The sequence below is a fragment of the Monodon monoceros genome, unplaced genomic scaffold, assembly GCF_005190385.1.
Source record: "Monodon monoceros isolate NGI ecotype Baffin Bay Population unplaced genomic scaffold, NGI_Narwhal_1 Super_Scaffold_21, whole genome shotgun sequence".
In the NCBI taxonomy this organism is placed as follows: Eukaryota; Metazoa; Chordata; class Mammalia; order Artiodactyla; family Monodontidae; genus Monodon; species Monodon monoceros.
This window is the reverse complement of record NW_021703778.1, coordinates 126,773,277-126,793,790: the sequence shown is the minus strand read 5'-3', so window position 1 is coordinate 126,793,790 and position 20,514 is coordinate 126,773,277. Positions and strand designations below refer to the sequence as shown.

The window sequence follows — 20,514 nt, the reverse complement described above, 5'->3', positions numbered from 1 at the left end:
GAAGCCCCTTTGCGGGTGGAGACGGGGCCGGGGGGACTTCGGAGTCATGGAGGAGAGCACAGCAACAGGGGTGCGGAGGGCAAAGCGGAGAGATTCCCGCACAGAGGATCGGTGCCGACCGGCACTCACCAGCCCGAGAGGCTTGTCTGCCCACCCACCGGGGCGGGCGGGGGCTGGGAGCTGAGGCTCGGGCTTCGGAGGTCAGATCCCAGGGAGAGGACTGGGGTTGGCTGTGTGAACCCAGCCTGAAGGGGCTAGTGCGCCACGGCTAGCTGGGAGGGAGTCCGGGAAAAAGTCGGGTGCTGCCGAAGAGGCAAGAGACCATTGTTTCTGGGTGTGGCGCGAGCTGCAGCTATCAGCGCGGACTCCAGAGACGGGCGGGAGACGCTAAGGCTGCTGCTGCCGCCACCAGTAAGCCTGTGTGCGAGCACAGGTCACTATCCACGCCTCCCCTCCCGGGAGCCTGTGCAGCCCGCCACTGCCAGCGTCCCGGGATCCAGGGACAATCTCCCCGAGAGAACACACGGCGCGCCTCAGGCTGGGGCAACGTCCTGCTGGCCTCTGCCACCGCAGGCTCGCCCCGCATCCGTACCCCTCCCTCCCCGCCGGGCCTGAGTGACCCAGAGCCCCCGAATCAGCAGCTGCTTTAACCCCGTCCTGTCTGAGCGGGGAACGGATGCCCTCAGGCGACCTACACGCAGAGGCAGGGCCAAATCCAAGGCTGAACCCCAGGAGCTCTGCGAACAGAGAAGAGAAAGGGAAATCTCTCCCAGCAGCCTCAGGAGCAGCGGATTAAAGCTCCACAATCAACTTGATGTACCCTGCATCTGTGGAACACCTGAATAGACAACGAATCATCCCAAATTGAGGTGGTGGACTCTGGGAGCAACTGTAGTCTTGGGGTTTGCTTTCTGCATCTAATTTGTTCTGGTTTTATGTTTACCTTAGTATTTAGAGTTTATTATCATTGGTAGATTTGTTTATTAATTTGGTTGTTCTCTTGCTCTTTATTTTAATATATATATATATATATACACACGTATATATATTTACTTTTTCTCTTGTTGTGAATCTGTATGTTTCTTTGTGTGATTTTGTCTGTATAGCTTTACTTTTACCATTTGTCCTAGGGTTCTCTCTGTCCTTTTTTTTTTTTAGTATACATTTTAGCACTTGTTATCACTGGTGGAATTGTTTTTTTGTTTGGTTGCTCTCTTCTTTCTTTCTCTCTTTTCTTTTTTCCTCTTTTTTGCCTACTTTAAATTTATTTTATTTTTAATATTTATTTTTTATTTTAATAGCTTTATTTTCTTTTTTTCCTTTTTTTCATTCTTTTTTTCTTCCTTTTTTCTTCCTGGGACTGACAGGGTCTTGGTGCTCTGGCCGGGTGTCAGGCGTGTGCCTCTGAGGAGGGAGAGCCGAGTTCAGGACACTGGACCACCAGAGACCTCCTGGCTCCATGTAATATCAAACGGCAAAAGCTCTCCCAGAGATCTCCATCTCAACGCCAAGACCCAGTTCCACTCAACAACCACCAAGCTACAGTACTGGACACCCTGTGCCAAACAACCAGCAAGACAGGAACATAACCCCACCCATTAGCAGAGAGGCTGCCTAAAATCATAATAACTCAACAGACATCCCAAACCACACCACTGGACGTGGTCCTGCCCACCAGAAAGACAAAATCCAGCCTCATCCACCAGAACACAGGCACTAGTCCCTTCCATCAGGAAGCCTACACAACTCACTGAACCAATCTTAGGCAATGGGGGCAGACACCAAAAACAACAGCAACTACGAACCTGTAGCCTGTGAAAAAGAGACCCCAAATACAGTACGTTAAGCAAAATGAGAAGACAAAGAAACACACAGCAGATGAAGGAGCAAGGAAAAAACCCTCCAGACCAAACAAATGAAAAGGAAATAGGCAGTCTACCTGAAAAAGAATTCAGAGCAATGATAGTAAAGATGATCCAAAATGTTGGAAATAGAATCGACAAAATACAAGAAACATTTAACAAGGACGTAGAAGAACTAAAGAGCAAACAAACAGTGATGAACAACACAAAAATGAAATTAAAAATTCTCTAGAAGGGATCAACAGCAGAATAAATGAGGCAGAAGAACGGATAAGTGACCCGGAAGATAAAATAGTGGGAATAACTACTGCAGCGCAGAATAAAGAAAAAAGAATGAAAAGAACTGAGGACAGTCTTAGAGACCTCTGGGACAACATTAAACGCACCAACATTCGAATTATAGGGGTCCCAGAAGAGGAAGAAAAAAAAGGGACTGAGAAAATACTGAAGAGATTATAGGTGAAAACTTGCCTAATATGGAAAAAGGAAATAGTCAATCAACTCCAGGAAGCATAGAGAGCCCCATACAGGATAAATCCAAGGAGAAACATGCCAAGACACATATTAATCAAACTATCAAAAATTAAACAAAAAGAAAAAACACTAAAAGCGTCAAGGGAAAAAACAACAAATAACATACAAGGGAATCCCCATAAGGTTAACAGCTGATCTTTCAGCAGAAACTCTGCAAGCCAGAACGGAGTGGCAGGACATATTTAAAGTGATGAAAGGGAAAAACCTACAACCACGATTACTCTACCCAGCAAGGATCTCATTCAGATTTGATGGAGAAATTAAAACCTTTACAGACGACCAAAAGCTAAGAGAATTCAGCACCACCAAACCGGCTTTACAACAAATGCTAAAGGAACTTCTCTAGGCAGGAAACACAAGAGAAGGAAAAGACCTACAATAACAAACCCAAAACAATTAAGAAAATGGTAATAGGAACATACATATCGATAATTACCTTAAGTGTAAATGGATTAAATGCTCCAACCAAAAGACATACACTGGCTGAATGGATACAAAAACAAGTCCCGTATATATGCTTTACAAGAGACCCACTTCAGACGTAGGGACACATACAGACTGAAAGTGAGGGGATGGAAAAAGATATTCCATGCAAATGGAAATCAAAAGAAAGCAGGAGTAGCAATTCTCATATAAGACAAAATAGACTTTAAAGATTATTAGAAGAAACAAAGAAGGGCACTACATAATGATCAAGGGATCAATTCAAGAAGATATAACAATTGTAAATATTTATGCACCCAACATAGGAGCACCTCAATACATAAGGCAAATGCTAACAGCTATAAAAGGGGAAAGCAACATTAACACAATCATAGTAGGGGACTTTAACAGCCCACTTTCACCAATGGACATATCATCCAAAATGAAAATAAATAAGGAAACACAAGCTTTAAATGATACATTAAACAAGATGGACTTAATTGATATTTATAGGACCTTCCACCCAAAAACAACAGAATACACTTTCTTCTCAAGTGCTCACGGAACATTCTCCAGGATAGATCATACCTTGGGTCACAAATCAAGCCTTGGTAAATTTAAGAAAATTGAAATCATATCAAGTATCTTTTCCAACCAAAATGCTATGAGACTAGATGTCAATTACAGGAAAAAATCTGAAAAAATACAAACACATGGAGGCTGAACAATACACTACTAAATAACCAAGAGATCACTGAAGAAATCAAAGAGGAAATCAAAAAATACCTAGAAACAAATGACAATGAAAACACGACGACCTATGGGATACAGAAAAAGCAGTTCTAAGAGGGAAGTTTATAGCAATATAATCCTACCTCAAGAAACAAGAAACATCTCAAATAAACAACTTAAACTTACACCTAAAGCAATTAGAGAAAGAAGAACAAAAAACCCACAAAGTTAGCAGAAGGAAAGAAATCAGAAAGATCAGATCAGAAATAAATGAAAAAGAAATGATGGAAACAATGGCAAAAATCAATAAAACTAAAAGCTGGTTCTTTGAGAAGATAAACAAAATTGATAAACCATTAGCCAGACTCATGCAGAAAAAAAGGGAGAAGACTCAAATCGATAGAATTAGAAATGAAAAAGGAGAAGTAATAACTGACACTGCAGAAATACAAAGGATCATGAGACATTACTACAAGCAACTATATGCCAATAAAATGGACCTCCTGGAAGAAATGCACAAATTCTTAGAAAAACACAACCTTCTGAGACTGAACCAGGAAGAAACAGTAAATATAAACAGACCAATCACAAGCACTGAAATTGAAACTGTGATTAAAAATCTTCCAACAAACAAAGCCCAGGACCAGATGGCTTCACAGGCGAATTCTATCAAACACTTAGAGAAGAGCTAACACCGATCCTTCTCAAACTCTTCCAAAATATAGCAGAGGGAGGAACACTCCCAAACTCATTCTACGAGGCCACCATCACCCCGATACCAAAATCAGACAAAGATGTCCTCAAAATGAAAACTACAGGCTAATATTACTGATGAACATAGACGCAAAAATCCTCAACAAAGTACTAGCAAACAGAATCCAACAGCACATTAAAAGGATCATACACCATGATCAAGTGGGGATTATCCAGGAATGCAAGGATTCTTCAATATACGCAAATCAATCAATGTGATAAACCACATTAACAAATTGAAGGAGAAAAACCATATGGTCATCTCAATAGATGCAGAAAAAGCTTTCGACAAAATTCAACACCCATTTATGATAAAAACCCTCCAGAAAGTAGGCATACAGGGAACTTACCTCAACATAATAAAGGCCATATATATGAAAAACCCACAGCCAACATCTTTCTCAAGGGTGAAAAACTGAAACCATTTACAGTAAGATCAGGAACAAGACAAGGCTGTCCACTCTTACCACTATTATTCAACATTGTTTTGGAAGTTTTAGCCACAGCAATCAGAGAAGAAAAGGAAATAAAAGGAATCCAAATCGGAAAAGAAGAAGTAAAGCTGTCACTGTTTGCAGATGACATGATACTGTACATAGAGAATCCTAAAGATGCTACCAGAAAACTACTAGAGCTAATCAACGAATTGGTAAAGTAGCAGGATACAAAATTAATGCACAGAAATCTCTGGCATTCCTATACACTAATGATGAAAAATCTGAAAGAGAAATTAAGGAAACACTCCCATTTACCATTGCAACAAAAAGAATAAAATACCTAGGAATAAACCTACCTAAGGAGACAAAAGACCTGTAGGCAGAAAACTATAAGACACTGGTGAAAGAAGTTAAAGATGATACAAACAGGTGGAGAGATATACCATGTTCTTGGATTGGAAGAATCAATATTGTGAAAATGACTATACTACCCAAAGCAATCTACAGATTCAATGCAATCCCTATCAAACTACCACTGGCATTTTTCACAGAACTAGAACAAAAAATTTCACAATTTATATGGAAACACAAAAGACCCCGAATAGCCAAAGCAATCTTGAGAAAGAAAAACGGAGCTGGAGTGATCAGGCTCCCTGACTTCAGACTCTACTACAAAGCTACAGTAGTCAAGACAGTATAGTACTGGAACAAAAACAGAAAGATAGATCAACGGAACAGGATAGAAAGCCCAGAGATAAACCCATGCACATATGATCACCTTATCTTTGATAAAGGAGGCAAGAATATACAATGGAGAAAAGACAGCCTCTTCAATAAGTGGTGCTGGAAAAACTGGACAGCTACACGTAAAAGAATGAAATTAGAACACTCCCTAACACCATACACAAAAGTAAACTCAAAATGGATTAAAGACCTAAATGTAAGGCCAGACACTATCAAACTCTTAGGGGAAAACATAGGCAGAACACTCTATGACATAAATCACAGCAAGATCCTTTTTGACCCACCTCCTAGAGAAATGGAAATAAAAACAAAAATAAACAAATGGGACCTAATGAAACTTCAAAGCTTTTGCACAGCAAAGGAAACCATAAACAAGACCAAAAGACAACCCTCATAATGGGAGAAAATATGTACAAATGAAGGAACTGACAAAGGATTAACTCCCAAAATTTACAAGCAGCTCATGCAGCTCAATATCAAAACAACAAACAACCCAATCCAAAAATGAGCAGAAGACCTAAATAGACATTTCTCCAAAGAAGATATACAGATTGTCAAAAAACACATGAAAGAATGCTCAACATCACTAATCATTAGAGAAATGCAAATCAAAACTACAGTGAGGTATCACCTCACATCAGTCAGAATGGCCATCATCAAAAAATCTACAAACAATAAATGTTGGAGAGGGTGTGGAGAAAAGGGAATCCTTTTGCACTGTTGGTGGGAATGTAAATGGATACAGCCACTGTGGAGAACAGTATGGAGGTTCCTTGAAAAACTAAAAAGGGAACTACTATACAACCCAGCAATCCCACTACTGGGCATATCCCCTGAGAAAACCATAATTCAAAAAGAGTCAGGTACCACAATGTTCATTGAAGCTCTATTTACAATAGCCAGGCCATGGAAGCAACCTAAGTGTTCAATGACAGATGAATGGATAAAGAAGACGTGGCACATATATATAATGGAATATTACTCAGCCATAAAAAGAAACGAAATTGAGTTATTTGTAGTGAGGTGGATGGACCTAAAGTCTGTGATACAGAGTGAAATAGGTCGAAAGAGAAAAACAAATACCGTATGCTAACACATATATATGGAATCTAAAAAAAACAAACAAAAAAACTGGTCATGAAAAACCTAGAGGCAGGACTGGAATGAAGACACAGACATAGAGAATGGACCTGAGGACACAGGAAGTGGGAAGGGTAAGCTGGGACAAAGTGAGAGAGTGGCATGGACTTATATATACTACCAAATGTAAAATAGCTAGCTAGTGGGAAGCAGCCGCATAGCACAGGGAGATCAGCTCGGTGCTTTATGACCACCTAGAGGGGTGGGATAGGAAGGGTGGGAGGGAGGGAGACGCAAGAGGGAGGAGATATGGGAACATATGTATATGTATAACTGATTCACTTTGTTATAAAGCAGAAACTAACACACCATCGTGAAACAATTATACTACAATAAATATGTGAACAAAAGAAGAATCTGAGGAGAAGGTGAGAGGTGTTGTAAGTTATTTCATGCAAGAATTTTTCTCGGCTTAATGTGTGAATAAACATGTACTATCTAATAGCGTATTGGTATTTTAAATTATGGCATTTCATATCAAATTCATGTATAATACTGATTAGTGTATACCACCTCTAGATGTGAAGTACATACAGTTATACACTTAATGATAGCTCAACTTAAGATTTTTCAACTTTACAATGGTGCAAAAGTGACACAGGTTCAGCAGAAACTGTACTTCCACTTTTGAATTTTGTTTTTCCCAGGTTAGCAGTAGGCAGTATGATCCCCTCTGGTGACCTGGGGCAGTGGTAGTACTGCAGCCCCCAGGCAGCCATGCGATCAGAAGGGTAAACACACCAGACACAACCATTCTGGACCCATAGGACCATTTTGTTTTTTTACTTTCAGTACATATTCAATAAATTATACAAGATATTCAACACTCTTATAAAATAGGCTTTGTGTTAGATGTTTTGCCCAACTGTAGTTTAATTTAAGTGTTCTGAGCATGTTTAAGGTAGCCTAGGTTAAGCTGTGATGTCCAGTAGGCCAGGTGTATTAGATGCATTTTCACTTACGATAAGCCAAGGAAGATCTGTAATTATAAGCTCACTGAAAGCAAACGGTCTTTTGTAACTCCAGGTATTTTTCTCTTTTCTATGGTAGCACTAGGCTTCTTATCCTTACGTGATAGAAACTCAATCGGTGTAGTCTGTTAAGAGAGATTAAGAAAACCAGACCTCCAGATAAAAGCACAAACACTTTTATTTTTAACAGTAGTGTTTTGTTACAATTTAGTGAAACAACAAATAAATACATTCATTGGCCACAGCTATACTTTTACAACCAGTTTAAAACTGATTATATAGCTGAGAAACACCATTAAACAATAAAAAAAGGCAGCTATGCATAAAAAAGCCACTTTAGCTATAAATTACATTTTTCATAAAACTACTACCAGCTATAATGAGTGGCAAGAATTTCAAAATTAATGACCACCCAAATGAAACGATAAAAACAAGTACTGCTAACCACTGTAAAATTACACACTTAAGCAATGAAATTCTCTGTTCTAATTAAGGAACCAAAAAAAAGGTTTGAAATTGTCATCATGTGCTTCAGTGCAGGATGAACAGGGAATCGATAGCCCTTTGATTTTAAAACAACTCCTTCTTTCGAGACCAGACTTAAAGTGCTCCTAGTGCTTTGGAATTTTTAAGCAAAAACTGGGCCAGAAGTTTATCTTTTTTGTCTTTGGTGATATATTGTGGGAGATGTGTATAAGGAGACAAATGCAAGAATTCAGATACCCTGGTCAGGGGTAAGAAATTTACAAATCTCAGATTTGGAAGAATCAACTAATGCAGCTGAAAGAACGAAGTTATTTTATCTGAAATATTTTTAAAAAGTTACCTTTGCTTATCTGGTCAAATAGGAGCATTATCTAGGGAAGTCTAGGGAAGCTTTACCAGAAAAAATTTACTTTATCACTTTGAACCCCGAGGACTAACGAAGGCAACACAGATCTTCTCAGTTAGTTCTAGATAATTAGATATCTAACATTATTAGGAAAATAAATAGCTGGCATTCTGAAAAGAAACCTAACTGAAGTCGCAATCAAAATATACTCAGGTAAGTGCATGTTATGTTGTTCTGTTACTACCAAGGTTAACTTCTATACTATAAATTTTTAAATAATTTGGTTGCATTGAGAGAATTTATTATAAATAAACCCAAAGTAACATTTATAAGTTTATGCTTTTAACTGAATTCAGAATCATTTTGTATGATAAAAAGATGAAATTTCTTTGGCTGTGTACCAGCCTTCCAAAAGATCAAAAGCATTATAAATTTCATTTTTTTCTTGGGGTTTCACTTATTGTTATACTTTTATGAAGTTACTGAATCAATTAATCAAAAAGTTGAAAGGTATTTTATGTAAGAGTAGAAATAAAACATAACTTTCCAATCAAAGTAAAGACAGAAAATGATAGTTGTATTAGTTCCAGTTCTGAAGAAATAGATCAGCAAACAATTGTATATATAGTTAGTCATCTTTAAGCATGTTGTGACAACTTCCCAGTGTGCCCATTACCTTGGCATCTTGAGGTATTCAGCATCTACTTCTTTCCATATAGACACTGGTAGAAAGTGCATTTTAAAATTCTCTATTACCTTAGCCTACCATGTATTATTTTTTAGATCCAAGGTAGGACATCCAAGACAGTTTTAATGTTATTCTAAAAGTATTCCAATATTGTGAACCACTGGTTTTATACTTACCTAGTTAGTACATTTACATAAGTTGTTCATTTAGTCTACTGCTGGAATTAATTTGAATTAAATTTAATTTGGCTTTTCCCATATACAAGATATAAAAATGTGAAAACTAAAGGAGGAATTACATGTCTTACAAAGTATTGCACTTGAGTTCACTGCAATAACGTATCATGATTTAATTTACCTGAGGATAATCCTGATTCAGTAGGAATAAGTAAGATTACCTATATTTTGTTTCAGCTAAATTGAATGCCTTTGAAAATGTATTCATGTTTTAACTCAGAATTATACATTTTATGAATAGTTCTTAAATGCATCTGTAAACTTGTTTAGTCCCAAGAAGTTTCTACCGAAATCTCCCTATGCAAAAATTACTATTGCTTTCTTGAAGAATCATGCTTAAACTACTACATATATCTTAATCATACAAAATAATCACTTGACCAAGTCTACTCAAAGTAGCCACATAATTTTGACTGGTATACTTTCCTCTTGAAGAAATGACTGTGGCTTTCCAAAGAACACTGCTGGTCCTCACTGTAAAGGATTACTACTGTCATTTGTTTAAAATGATTATTTGAATAATTTCAGTTGGTACTGTACAGTCATGCTTAAAACAACTATCTTCAGTGATTACATACATTTTAGTAGATCTTTTAAAAGAATGGTACATTTGTATGCCTTCATTCTGTGCACTGTTCACATATAAACTTTATTGGGTAAGAATTCCACATGGAGTACACTGCTGAATATACAGGCTTTGATTTTTGTAGGGAAATTGCCTCCTAATTTGGTGTACAACATAATATCCCAGTGTGAACACTGGGTATGACTTTGGGGACTGCAGTGTACTCTTTCAGGACAAAGATAAAAGTGCAAATATGCAACTATGCATTTGACGTTCCAAAGTCAGGATGCTTGGAGGCCATCAAGTGCCTTAAGATCTAATCCCTCTTTTCTCCCGCTCCAAACTTTCCACTGCACTTCATTTTACCAGGACGAGGTCAAAAGTAACAGCCGTGTCCCTCACTGGACACGGCCACATTTCGAGGCTTTGTTTTCGGTTGCAACAGATAATGGAATGTTTATGTAGATGTAATTTAAACACACAGGATATACACATTCATGGAAAACGATTGAAGAATCACGACTTGGTAATGCCATCAGTTTTGTGGTGTTACATATAAGCTATGGTGATTGTTCATATCTAAATTACTACAAGTAAAGAGCAAAGGAGCAGTATCTGTCATAGGTCCATTCAGGTGGGGAGAGACTGTGTAACTGTTGCTGCCACACCCAGTCATGGTGCCATACCAGCCCAAACCTTGTGAATTTGATAAACTGCAACAAAAAAGGGCAAAAAAGCCAAAGGACTGTGATCAGGATGTAATAAGTCATGTTGGCATTGTTAGTTTTCAATGAATTTTATAATACAGTTAGTATCGAATATATTGAAATATGTTCTTTGCTAAATAACATAATGGTTCTCTACAAAATTCAATGACTTTTATCTAATATCCTTGATTCTATATCACATATTAGAAAATAATGAATTAATACCACTCAAAACTAGTAGAACTTGATTATCAGATAATAATAATAACAATATAGTGCTTATTATGTAGTAGGTTCTATTCTAAGATATGTTTGTGTGTGTGTATATATATGTATATGTGAATATACATACATATGTACAGTATGTTTACACACACACACACACACACACTCATTTAATCTTTACAACCATCCTATCAGATAGGTTCTATTATCATCCCTATCTAACAGATGAAAACAGACTAAAAAAACTGAGGTTAAGTAACTTGTCCAGATGAAGTGAGGATTATAGAAAATGCTACATCAAACTCAAAGCATTAAGGCTTTACATCAAACTTTTACATCAAACTCAAAGCATTAAGGTGTGTATTAAGGCTTTCTCTTTGCACTGCCACATAGCTAATGGTATGGACTTGCAAAGATTTTGGAACAAGTAGGGCACATGAAGATTTTCTATGGCACTAAGCTTTGCAAGAGTTTATCTAGGGTTTTTCTGTGGATTTTGAACAGCAGACTAGATATGGAAACATATAAAATCACTATAATAGTATTTCTTCCCTGCTCACCAACCCCCATCAGCTCTGAACTAACAAGGAATCCTGCAATGAAATGGTACCATTTTACCCCCAAAGGCATTTCTCAAATAAAGGTAATATATGGGCTTAGAATCAGATGATAATTCTTTATAGTACAGGTCCCATCATGGGTTTAACATCTACTGTTCTAAGCTCCAATGTTAAATGATCTTATTTATTGACATATATCAGCAAATCACCCTTTTCATATTTGGATGTGTTCTTTTGAATCTATGTCAGTACTAATTCAGTACATCTACCTTCCTTCTCTTGAACTTCCCAGTCTTGGCAAGTCATCATCACTATCATATCGTCTTGGATTGTCAAAGAAGTATGCTCTGGAACTGTAACTGTGACTATTTATCATGCCAGCAGGTGCCTGTGAACAAAGTATTAGATAGCATAAGAAGATTTACTTTTCAACTAGGAAAGGAGGCCTGGATCTATAATGCTTTTTAGTCTTTGCCAAAAATAGAAAATCAATATAAATGTTCCATTATTTTTTAAAATAAGAAGAACAAACATTAGGTAATATTATGACATCATACCAAGTTCTGGTTTAATCTCTGTGCCCGGAAAAACAGTACCACCGACCATGCTGGCACATGTTCCCACAGAAAGAGGACCATTCCAAATACTATATACTCTTCTCCACTTATGTCTTTTACATGAGCCTGTAAATAGAATATGGCAGAGCAATTTTAAAATCTGTTTTATGTGTAAGAAATCACCCTCCACAATCAACTTGCTTCAGGTAGGGTAAGTTAAAACATCAACTTACAAGCACATAAAACTCTAAATTAATTTTCTACATTTTATGGTTTCTCATGTAGTGATATCTACCCTTTAAAGGTCATAAAAATGCTTTGCTATTAAGTAGAATAAAGAGGTACTAACTTTTTCAATACATCAATTTATGAAAATATTTTAAATACATGGGTAATGGGGTAGACAGTTTAGGCCCCATAGTCTAAGGAGAATTATAAAAGAGACTACTGGTTCCAGCTGCTCCAAAGGCAAAATAATTACACTTACCCTGAGTTATACCTGTAGAGAAATGTAACATGCAAGTCGCTCAGCTCTGTTGCTACTTAAAAACATGCTTTTGGGCTTAAACTCCATGTTGGATTTGTTTCTATTCTAATAGATGTGGGAAGAGAGAAATGGGAAAAGGAGTGAAGGGAATCTGCTACATGGAACCACACGTGAAAATTCCTTCTTAGAAAGGTAACTGAAATTCAGATAAAATAGCATCCCACAATGCCTTAAATTCAGTACAAAGTTAAATTAATATAAATAAAGATATGACATGTACCCATGTCGAAATGTACTTCTAGGAAAAGGATGGAGAATGCTGGGAAGTCAAATATGCATAGCTAGGACACCAGGAATCACTACAGAAAACACCTGGACATCCAAGGAACTACGAATGCTCTCCCATTATCAAGACTGATAATGCCAGATTTTCATAAGTCATACATCTAAAACTGAACCAAATATTTAGGTTATATGTAGCTCTTGGGTAAGAGAGAATTAATTTCATCCTAACAAATTAAATATATAACCATATTCACTAGCTAATGACAGGCAACCAATTTATCTAGAGATATTTAAATACTATCCTTTAAAAACTAGTAAAATAGGTTTATGACCAATAGATTTAAGGCACTGTTAGTATAACAAAAAGAAAAGAAAATACTACTTTGAGAGAAGTTCTCTCTGAAGAATGATTTCAAGTGCCACATATAAATGAGGATTTTTAAACATAGAACTTTTAAGTGTGATTACTGATAGTAGCTAGAGATTCCATAAAAGTGTTTATAAGTCAAACACTTAAAACGTTCTCCTAGTCAGGCCAACTTCATTATCATACACTTAGATTGGCAATACATGCTAGGTACTTACCTTATCTGAAAGATTATCCCAGCCATAATTAAATGGACTTTCTAATGTATCCTGAGATATGGTGATCACCACCAAATTATAACATGCTCTTGAAGAGTAGAGAAGAATGACTACAGAGCCTACGACAACAGTCTGGCACAGAGACATACCCTAAAAGAAAAAAAATTCATCATCATGAAACCCCACACATTTGTCATGACAAGCCATTCATCCATATACAATATAGTCACCTCTTGCAATGCACTCCTAGAAAACACTGAGTGAGCACCAGTTGAAATAAACTCTTGATTATCTTGCTTTACAATTCCTATTTTTAGAACCACTTGTGTTTAAACTACCCTGTTAATACAAATAAGTTCTTTGCCAACTTGCCCAGTGGCAGCTGGAGGAAGATTTTTTTCTGCCAAGGTTACCTTAAGTAGTATAGGAATAAACAACTTGGCAAAAGATCTGAGCTTTAATTGATGTTAATCAGAGAGGTAGTTTTGTCATAATGAGAAAAGAATGGGAAATAAAAGCATTAGTCCATTTGACACAACTTAATTTCCAGTAAGATGAAAAATTAAAATAGAAATACAACTCCTGTGCTATTTGCTTTGTTCTATTAGATTCTGTTAGTTGATGTTATTCCTCTATTGATGCTGTTACGTTGATAACAAAATGATGCAGGCACCCAAATGCACTTTCAAATCCAAAATATTTTATTACTAAGCCTTTCACCATTTCCCCAAATACTGTAAATTGAGGGAAATTTGTCCTTCATTTTTTGTTCAGAACTTTATCAAGAATGGTCAACTATTTCAGAAAGGCATGAAACTGACAACAATACTGCTTGTGGTATGTAAAGCACCAAAGCAACACACCTGTAACAGTGTGCATTTATAGCTGTCTCAGTCACAATTTCTATGTATAGATACAAGCATCTGACTACTACATCGCCCCAAATTTACATACTGAAATATTTATTAATTACTTTCCTTTTATTTCCTCTTTATATTACAGTTAGGGCAATTGCACTGAACATTTGAACTTGTATGTGTAGGTATGTTAAACAATCTATTAATTTCAGATAGAAATAGGTTATTAAAATGTTATTAGAAGGGGTCACTGGGTTTGGTAGGATTGAGAACCATTATTATAGCTGATTTCCTTACAAGAACAACACATTTTAGAGGTATATGGGAAGAAAGCAAACTAAAAGATGAAATATATCTTGAAAGATGTTGAAATAGCAAAAGAGTACCTTCTCTGAGCTCACCTACTACCATAGCAAAAAGGATGTGTGAAAATAAATAAAATTCTAGTAAGATTAAATTTTTTAATCAAGGCTAAAATTTTCTACAATGTACATTTTTATTTTTGTGAATCCCCCCAAAAATGTTGTTAATAAAAAGCTAATCTAAAAGCAATCCAGTTCCCATTTTAAAAGTACTATATTATTAAAGAAAAGTTAGGTAGCAAGAAAAGTTAGAATGCTGTAAGCGTTACTGTCCTTTAATATAACCATAAGTAAATTTACAGTCACTGCTTTGAGATATAAAGTGACTGCTAAAAATACATCTTATAATATGGAGATACTCTGCTTATACTTGTAAATACTATAAAAACTACAAAAGTATGAGAAAAGAGCAAAGAATAATATCAAAGCAATTAATAAAATTGCAGTCAAATTACATACATATAACAGAGAAAGAAGCCCACCGATTTAGAAAACAAAATAAGATCCTTCTCACAAAATACAGGATTATAAAACAAAAGATAAGGATTCAGCCACCTGGAAAGTGCTCTCGAAAAGTTAAAGAAAATCTTCCTAAACTGAAAAGTCATGACAAACAATTCCACTCAGGAGCAATCCTCAAGGAATGATTCTCCCTTCCTCCACCTCTGACATCTACATACCACATTTTTAGAAATTCCACACTTGACAAGTAAAGAAGAGTTAGACCTCACTCCAGCATGCATATCATTAACTAGAGTTCAGTGTTTACAGGTATTTTTAGATGCAGATATGCAGAAACCTCAACTTACCATTCATTGAGTTTTGACAAATGTGTATACAAATAGAGAACATTACCATCACTCCCGAACGTTCCCTCACATCCCTTCCGTATCAGCCAACTCCCCAGCACAAATACTCTCCTGCTTTTGTCTTTTACCACAACTTAGTTCTGCCTACTCTAGAACTTCACATAAATGGAATCATAGGATATGAACTCCTTGTGTAGGTATCATTCATTTAGCATAATGTTTTGAGATTCATCCATGTTGTTGGATGTACCAGTAGTTAGGTGTTTGTATTGCTGAGGTGGACTATTAGGGTGACCAATTCCTGGTTTGCTCATAAGTTTCCTATTAAAAAAAAGTTTCCTAGTTTTAGACTGAAAGTCCCACGTCCCTCAAAACTTCTCAGTTCCAGGCAAACCAGGACAGTTAGCCACACTAATTCCACTGTATAATTACATGAGTTTGTTTACGTGAGAATTTGTTTATCCATTTTTTCTGTTGATGGACTGTTTCTGAACATTCTTATTCAAATCTTTTTCTGGACATACGCTGCTTTCACTTCTTTTAGGTAAATACCTAACAGTGGAATTGCTGGGTGATACGGTAGGTATAAGTTCAGCTGTATAAGAAACTGCCAGATCTTTTTCCAAAATGGATGTACTTCCAACAAAGTATGGGAGTTCCAGTTGTTCCAATTCCTAGACAACATTTGGGGCTGTCAATCTTTTTCATTTTAGCCATGCTGGTGGATGTTTTGGTTTTAATTTGCATTTGCCCGGGTGACTAATGATATTGTGCTTATTGGCCATTTGTATATCTTCTTTGTGAAAAGTCTGTTCATATCTTTGACCATTTTTAAATTGGGTTGTCTTTTTGAAAATTATTGAGTTGTAGGTGGTCTCTATGTATGCTGGAAATGAGTTCCTTATCAGATGTATGTATTGCAAATATTTTCTTGAAGTCTGTGGCTTGCCTTTGCATTTTCTTAGTCTTGTCTTTTGATGGGAAATTTTAAATTTTAATTAAGTCTAGTTTATAAATTTATTCTTTTGTGATTACTTTCAATGACCTGCCTAAGAGATCTTTGCCTATACCCAAATTGTAAAGAGAGTCTCCTGTATTTGGTTTTAAAAGCTTTAGAATTTTTTCAGTTATATTTAAGTTTGCGATCCATTTTGAATTTGTGTGTGTGTGTGTATAATATGAGATGGAACTAAAGTTTCATTTTATTTCATGTGGATAACCAGTTCTTCCAGCACTACTAGCTAAAAAGATTTCCTTTCCCTTTGAATTGCTTTAGCTTCTTTGTCAAAAATCAAAGACTATATAAGTGTGGATTGTTTCCAGGCTCTCTATTCTGTTTCATTGATCTATTTTATGCCAGTAACACACTGTCTTAATTACTGTAGTTTTATACTAAGTTTCAAAGTCACGTAGTCTAAGTCCTCTTCTTTTTCAGAGTTACCTTCTGCACTGTTCAATATAATAGCCATTAGCCACATGTGAGTACTTACATATTTACATTTAAACTAAATTAAATTAAAAGATCGGTTTCTTTCGGACTAGCCCTCTTTCGAGTGCTCAGTATTCACATACTGAATAGTGCAGATATAGAATATTTTCATCATCGCAGAAAGTTCTATTGGAAAGTGCTACTTTTAAAGTATTTTGGGTCCTTTTTATTTCCATATAAATTTTAGAATAAACTTGTCAATTTCTATTTTTAAAACCTCAAGGTAGTATTATGATTGGGATTGCATTGAATCTATAGATCATTTTGGGGAGAATTGCTATCTTAAAAATACCGCATCTTCCCATCCATGAACAATGGTCTTCATTGATTTATGTCTTTTTAATTTCTCTCAGTATTACTTTATAGTTTTTAGTATAGAGGTATTGCTTGTTTTTTGCAAAATTTATTCCTAAGTATTTTGTTTTTTTATGCTATTAATGTTATAGAATTGCGTTTTGAATTTCATTTTCTAACTGATTGCTCCTGGTATATATGAAAATACAATGTAATTTTCTGAGAATTTGCTAGTAGCCGTTTAGTAGATTCCTTAGGATGCTTTACATAGACAATTATGTTATCTGCAATTAGAGACAGTTTTACTTCTTAATTTCCAATTTCATACCTTTTTGTTTTATTAGAATATTGAATAGAAATGGTGAGAGTGGGCATCCTTGCTTTGTTCCCAACCTTAGGGGCAAAACATTCAATACTTTAAGTATGACACTGATTGCAGGTTTTTTACAGACCTCCTTTATCAGATTGAGGAACATTCCTTCTATTCCCTATTGGCTGAACATTTCATTGTTGTTATTTTTTACTTAAAACCAAAAAACTTTTTCATAGTTTCCCCCAGCTTTTTCTAAGGTGAAACCTTAGGTCACTGATTTTATATCTTTCTCCTTTTCTAATATAGCATTTAAAGCTGTATTTTTCTCTTCAAGCATTATTTTAGCTGCATCCCACAAATATTGGTATATTGTTTTTCACTATTCTTCAGTTTGAAATATTTTCTAATTTCCCTTGTGATTTCTTCTTTTTCCCATGGGTTATTTGTAATTATGTTGCATAATTTCTAAATATTTGGATTTTTAAGAAGATATCATGTTGTTATTGATACTTAATTGCATTGTGGCCAGACTAAATTCTTTGATTCCAGTCCTTTTCATTCTTTGATTGATACCTGTCTTATGGCCCACTGTATGGTTTATTTTGATGACCATTTCCATGATCAACCGAAAGGAATGTATATTCTCCAGTTATTGGGAGTCAGTTGGCTCAGAGGTGTTGATAGTGTTGTTCAGATTTTCTTTGTCTACTGATTTTTTCTTTTATCAACTTCTGAGTATGGGGCATTAAAATCTCCATCTATGATTGTAGAGATTTTTTCCCCCTTTTTTTCTTACTATTTGTTAAGTCTTTTTTCCCCTCTTTATTCCTACTATTTGGCTTCATGTACACATTTATGATTTTTATGTCTTTCTGATGAAATGTACCTCTTTATATTTGGTAATATTCTTTGCTTACCTTTTTATATCTGGTAATACCCTTTGTCTTGAAGTCTCTTTTATCTGATACTAAAGTGTCTTCTAATACTTACTGAATGAATAGTATATTAGTTTCCATCTAATTATTTTTAACTTATTATCTGTTTTTATATTTATTTAAGGTGCATTCCGGAAGCCAGAGTATAGATGGGCCTTGTTTTTTTAGAAATTCATTTTGACAGTCTCTACATTTTAACACGAGTGTTTACTCCATTAACATTTAATATAATTAGTGATATGTTTAGATTTAGGTCTTACATTTTACTATTTGCTTTCTGTTTGCCCTTCTTGTGCTTTGTTGTTGGCATTGTTTATTTTTTGTTCCTCTATCCATCATTTTCTGCATTCTTGTGGGTTAATTGAATACCTTTTAGAACTCCATTTTAATTTATCCATTGAACTTTTAACTATACTTTTCTATTTCTTTGTTTTGTTTTGTTTTGCTTTTTGCCTTAAGTGGTTGTTCTAGGGCAACAGTTCTTAAAGTGTGGTCCAGGGACCTTAAAGATCAAAATCAAAATGATTAAAAAAAAGAGTACTAAGATGTTATTTGCCTATTATATTCTCATTCTCTTTTGTATATACAGCAGAGTTTCCCAGTGGCTCTATGATATATGATGGTTTCAACACTCTGTGTACATGTGTGTTCTTGTGTTTTCTAGATTCCTGATATAATAGAATTAGGGTATAAATATATGCATTTTCAGAGATTAACTCAGCTTGTTCTCTGTACCTTTACTGGGTTCTTGTTAGTTTTCTTTGGTTATACCTGCTATATCTGATAAAACCTCATTATTACCAAACAAGTAGTTATTTGGAAATCCTAAAATTTTCCTTGTATCTACATGGCAGCACAACAAGAATAGGTACAATTTACAGATTTGTTTTATAATATTTAAGAATTTTTTTCAAACACTTAAAAAATTTTAAGTTAATATTAAACTATTTTAGAAATTAATAATTTTACTCTAAGATGAAAAATTTATAATTTTTTTCATATTTAAGAATGGATTATTGGCTGAGGATTGGGGACTTACTGTTTCATTGGTACGAAGTTTCAGTATGGGATGATGAAGATGTTCTGGAGATGGATAGTGGTGATGGTTGCACAACAGTGTGAATGTACTTAATGCCACTGAACTGTACACTTAAAAATGGTTAAAATGGTAAATTTTATGTTACGTATATTTTGTCACAATAAAAAATATTTTTCTCTACATACAGCTTCTTTGTTTACCTCTAAGATGCTGAGAAAGATGAAAGTGTTAGAATTCTCTGGTTCAATGAAGAAAGAAATCTACATCAAAGTAATTGGGTGAAACTGATTTCTTGTTTTGTTTTATCAAATGAAGTGCAATGAAAACTAACTTTCAATAGTTTTATAAACATTAATAATTTACCTTATTGTGTCTGCTGTGACAGAACATTATGTCCAAGTTAAGCTGCAGCATCATTTTGAGACCAATCATTCAGAGTTTCAAGCACAAGGAATTGAAATTTTAAATGCAGGTGTGGTGAGCACTCTAAACATCACAAATTATTTTTATTACTTTCCAAACTAGAAATTAAAAAGCCACTCAGGCATTTTATAGGCTAAATTACTATATTGCATTGGCTGGCGAAGCACTCATAGTAGCTGAGAGACTAGTAAAGCCTTGTACAGTTAATATTGCTGAATGCCTGCTGGATGAAAAGTCCATAAAAGAAATTATGGCACTGTCATTTTCCAAGATAGAAATTCACTGATTCAAAGATTTAGCTGAAAACATAGTGATTTAACGTCTTGTCCATAGACTTGTATTTTTGCCTTACAAATATATTAATCTGATATAGAAGGACTAATTTTGTTTATATTCATCAATTATATTCATAATTTTTTTATAATCAAAATTCATTCAGCATTTTGTTTATATTCATTCAGTAGCAACTAATCATCCAAGAGGGCATTCTTTTATGTCAATGCCTGAGAAGAAACACAAGTAGTACTGAAATATTCAAAGTGTTGAAAATTCTTCTGATTGTTTATCCTGGGCCAATTGTACTGATAAGCTCACTAATGGTACAAAAGCAATGGTGGGTAAAACTTTCGGTCTTAGCACAAATCAATGCAGTGTCACCAAACTGTATTGT

General features: G+C 35.4%; 1 protein-coding gene across 1 annotated transcript in view; it reads right to left on the bottom strand.

Moving 5' to 3' along the window:
* Window positions 1-7,756: 7,756 nt before the first annotated feature.
* GPR137C (G protein-coupled receptor 137C) overlaps window positions 7,757-20,514 on the bottom strand; it is a 54,427-nt gene continuing 41,669 nt past the window's right edge. Inside the window, exons 4-7 of the mRNA XM_029238411.1 lie at window positions 13,324-13,473; window positions 11,967-12,092; window positions 11,679-11,797; window positions 7,757-10,630 (exon numbers count right to left, since the gene is read on the bottom strand). Coding sequence (XP_029094244.1) covers window positions 10,453-10,630; window positions 11,679-11,797; window positions 11,967-12,092; window positions 13,324-13,473 — 573 coding nt within the window. The 3' untranslated portion in view covers window positions 7,757-10,452. The remainder of the gene's footprint in view (window positions 10,631-11,678; window positions 11,798-11,966; window positions 12,093-13,323; window positions 13,474-20,514) is intronic.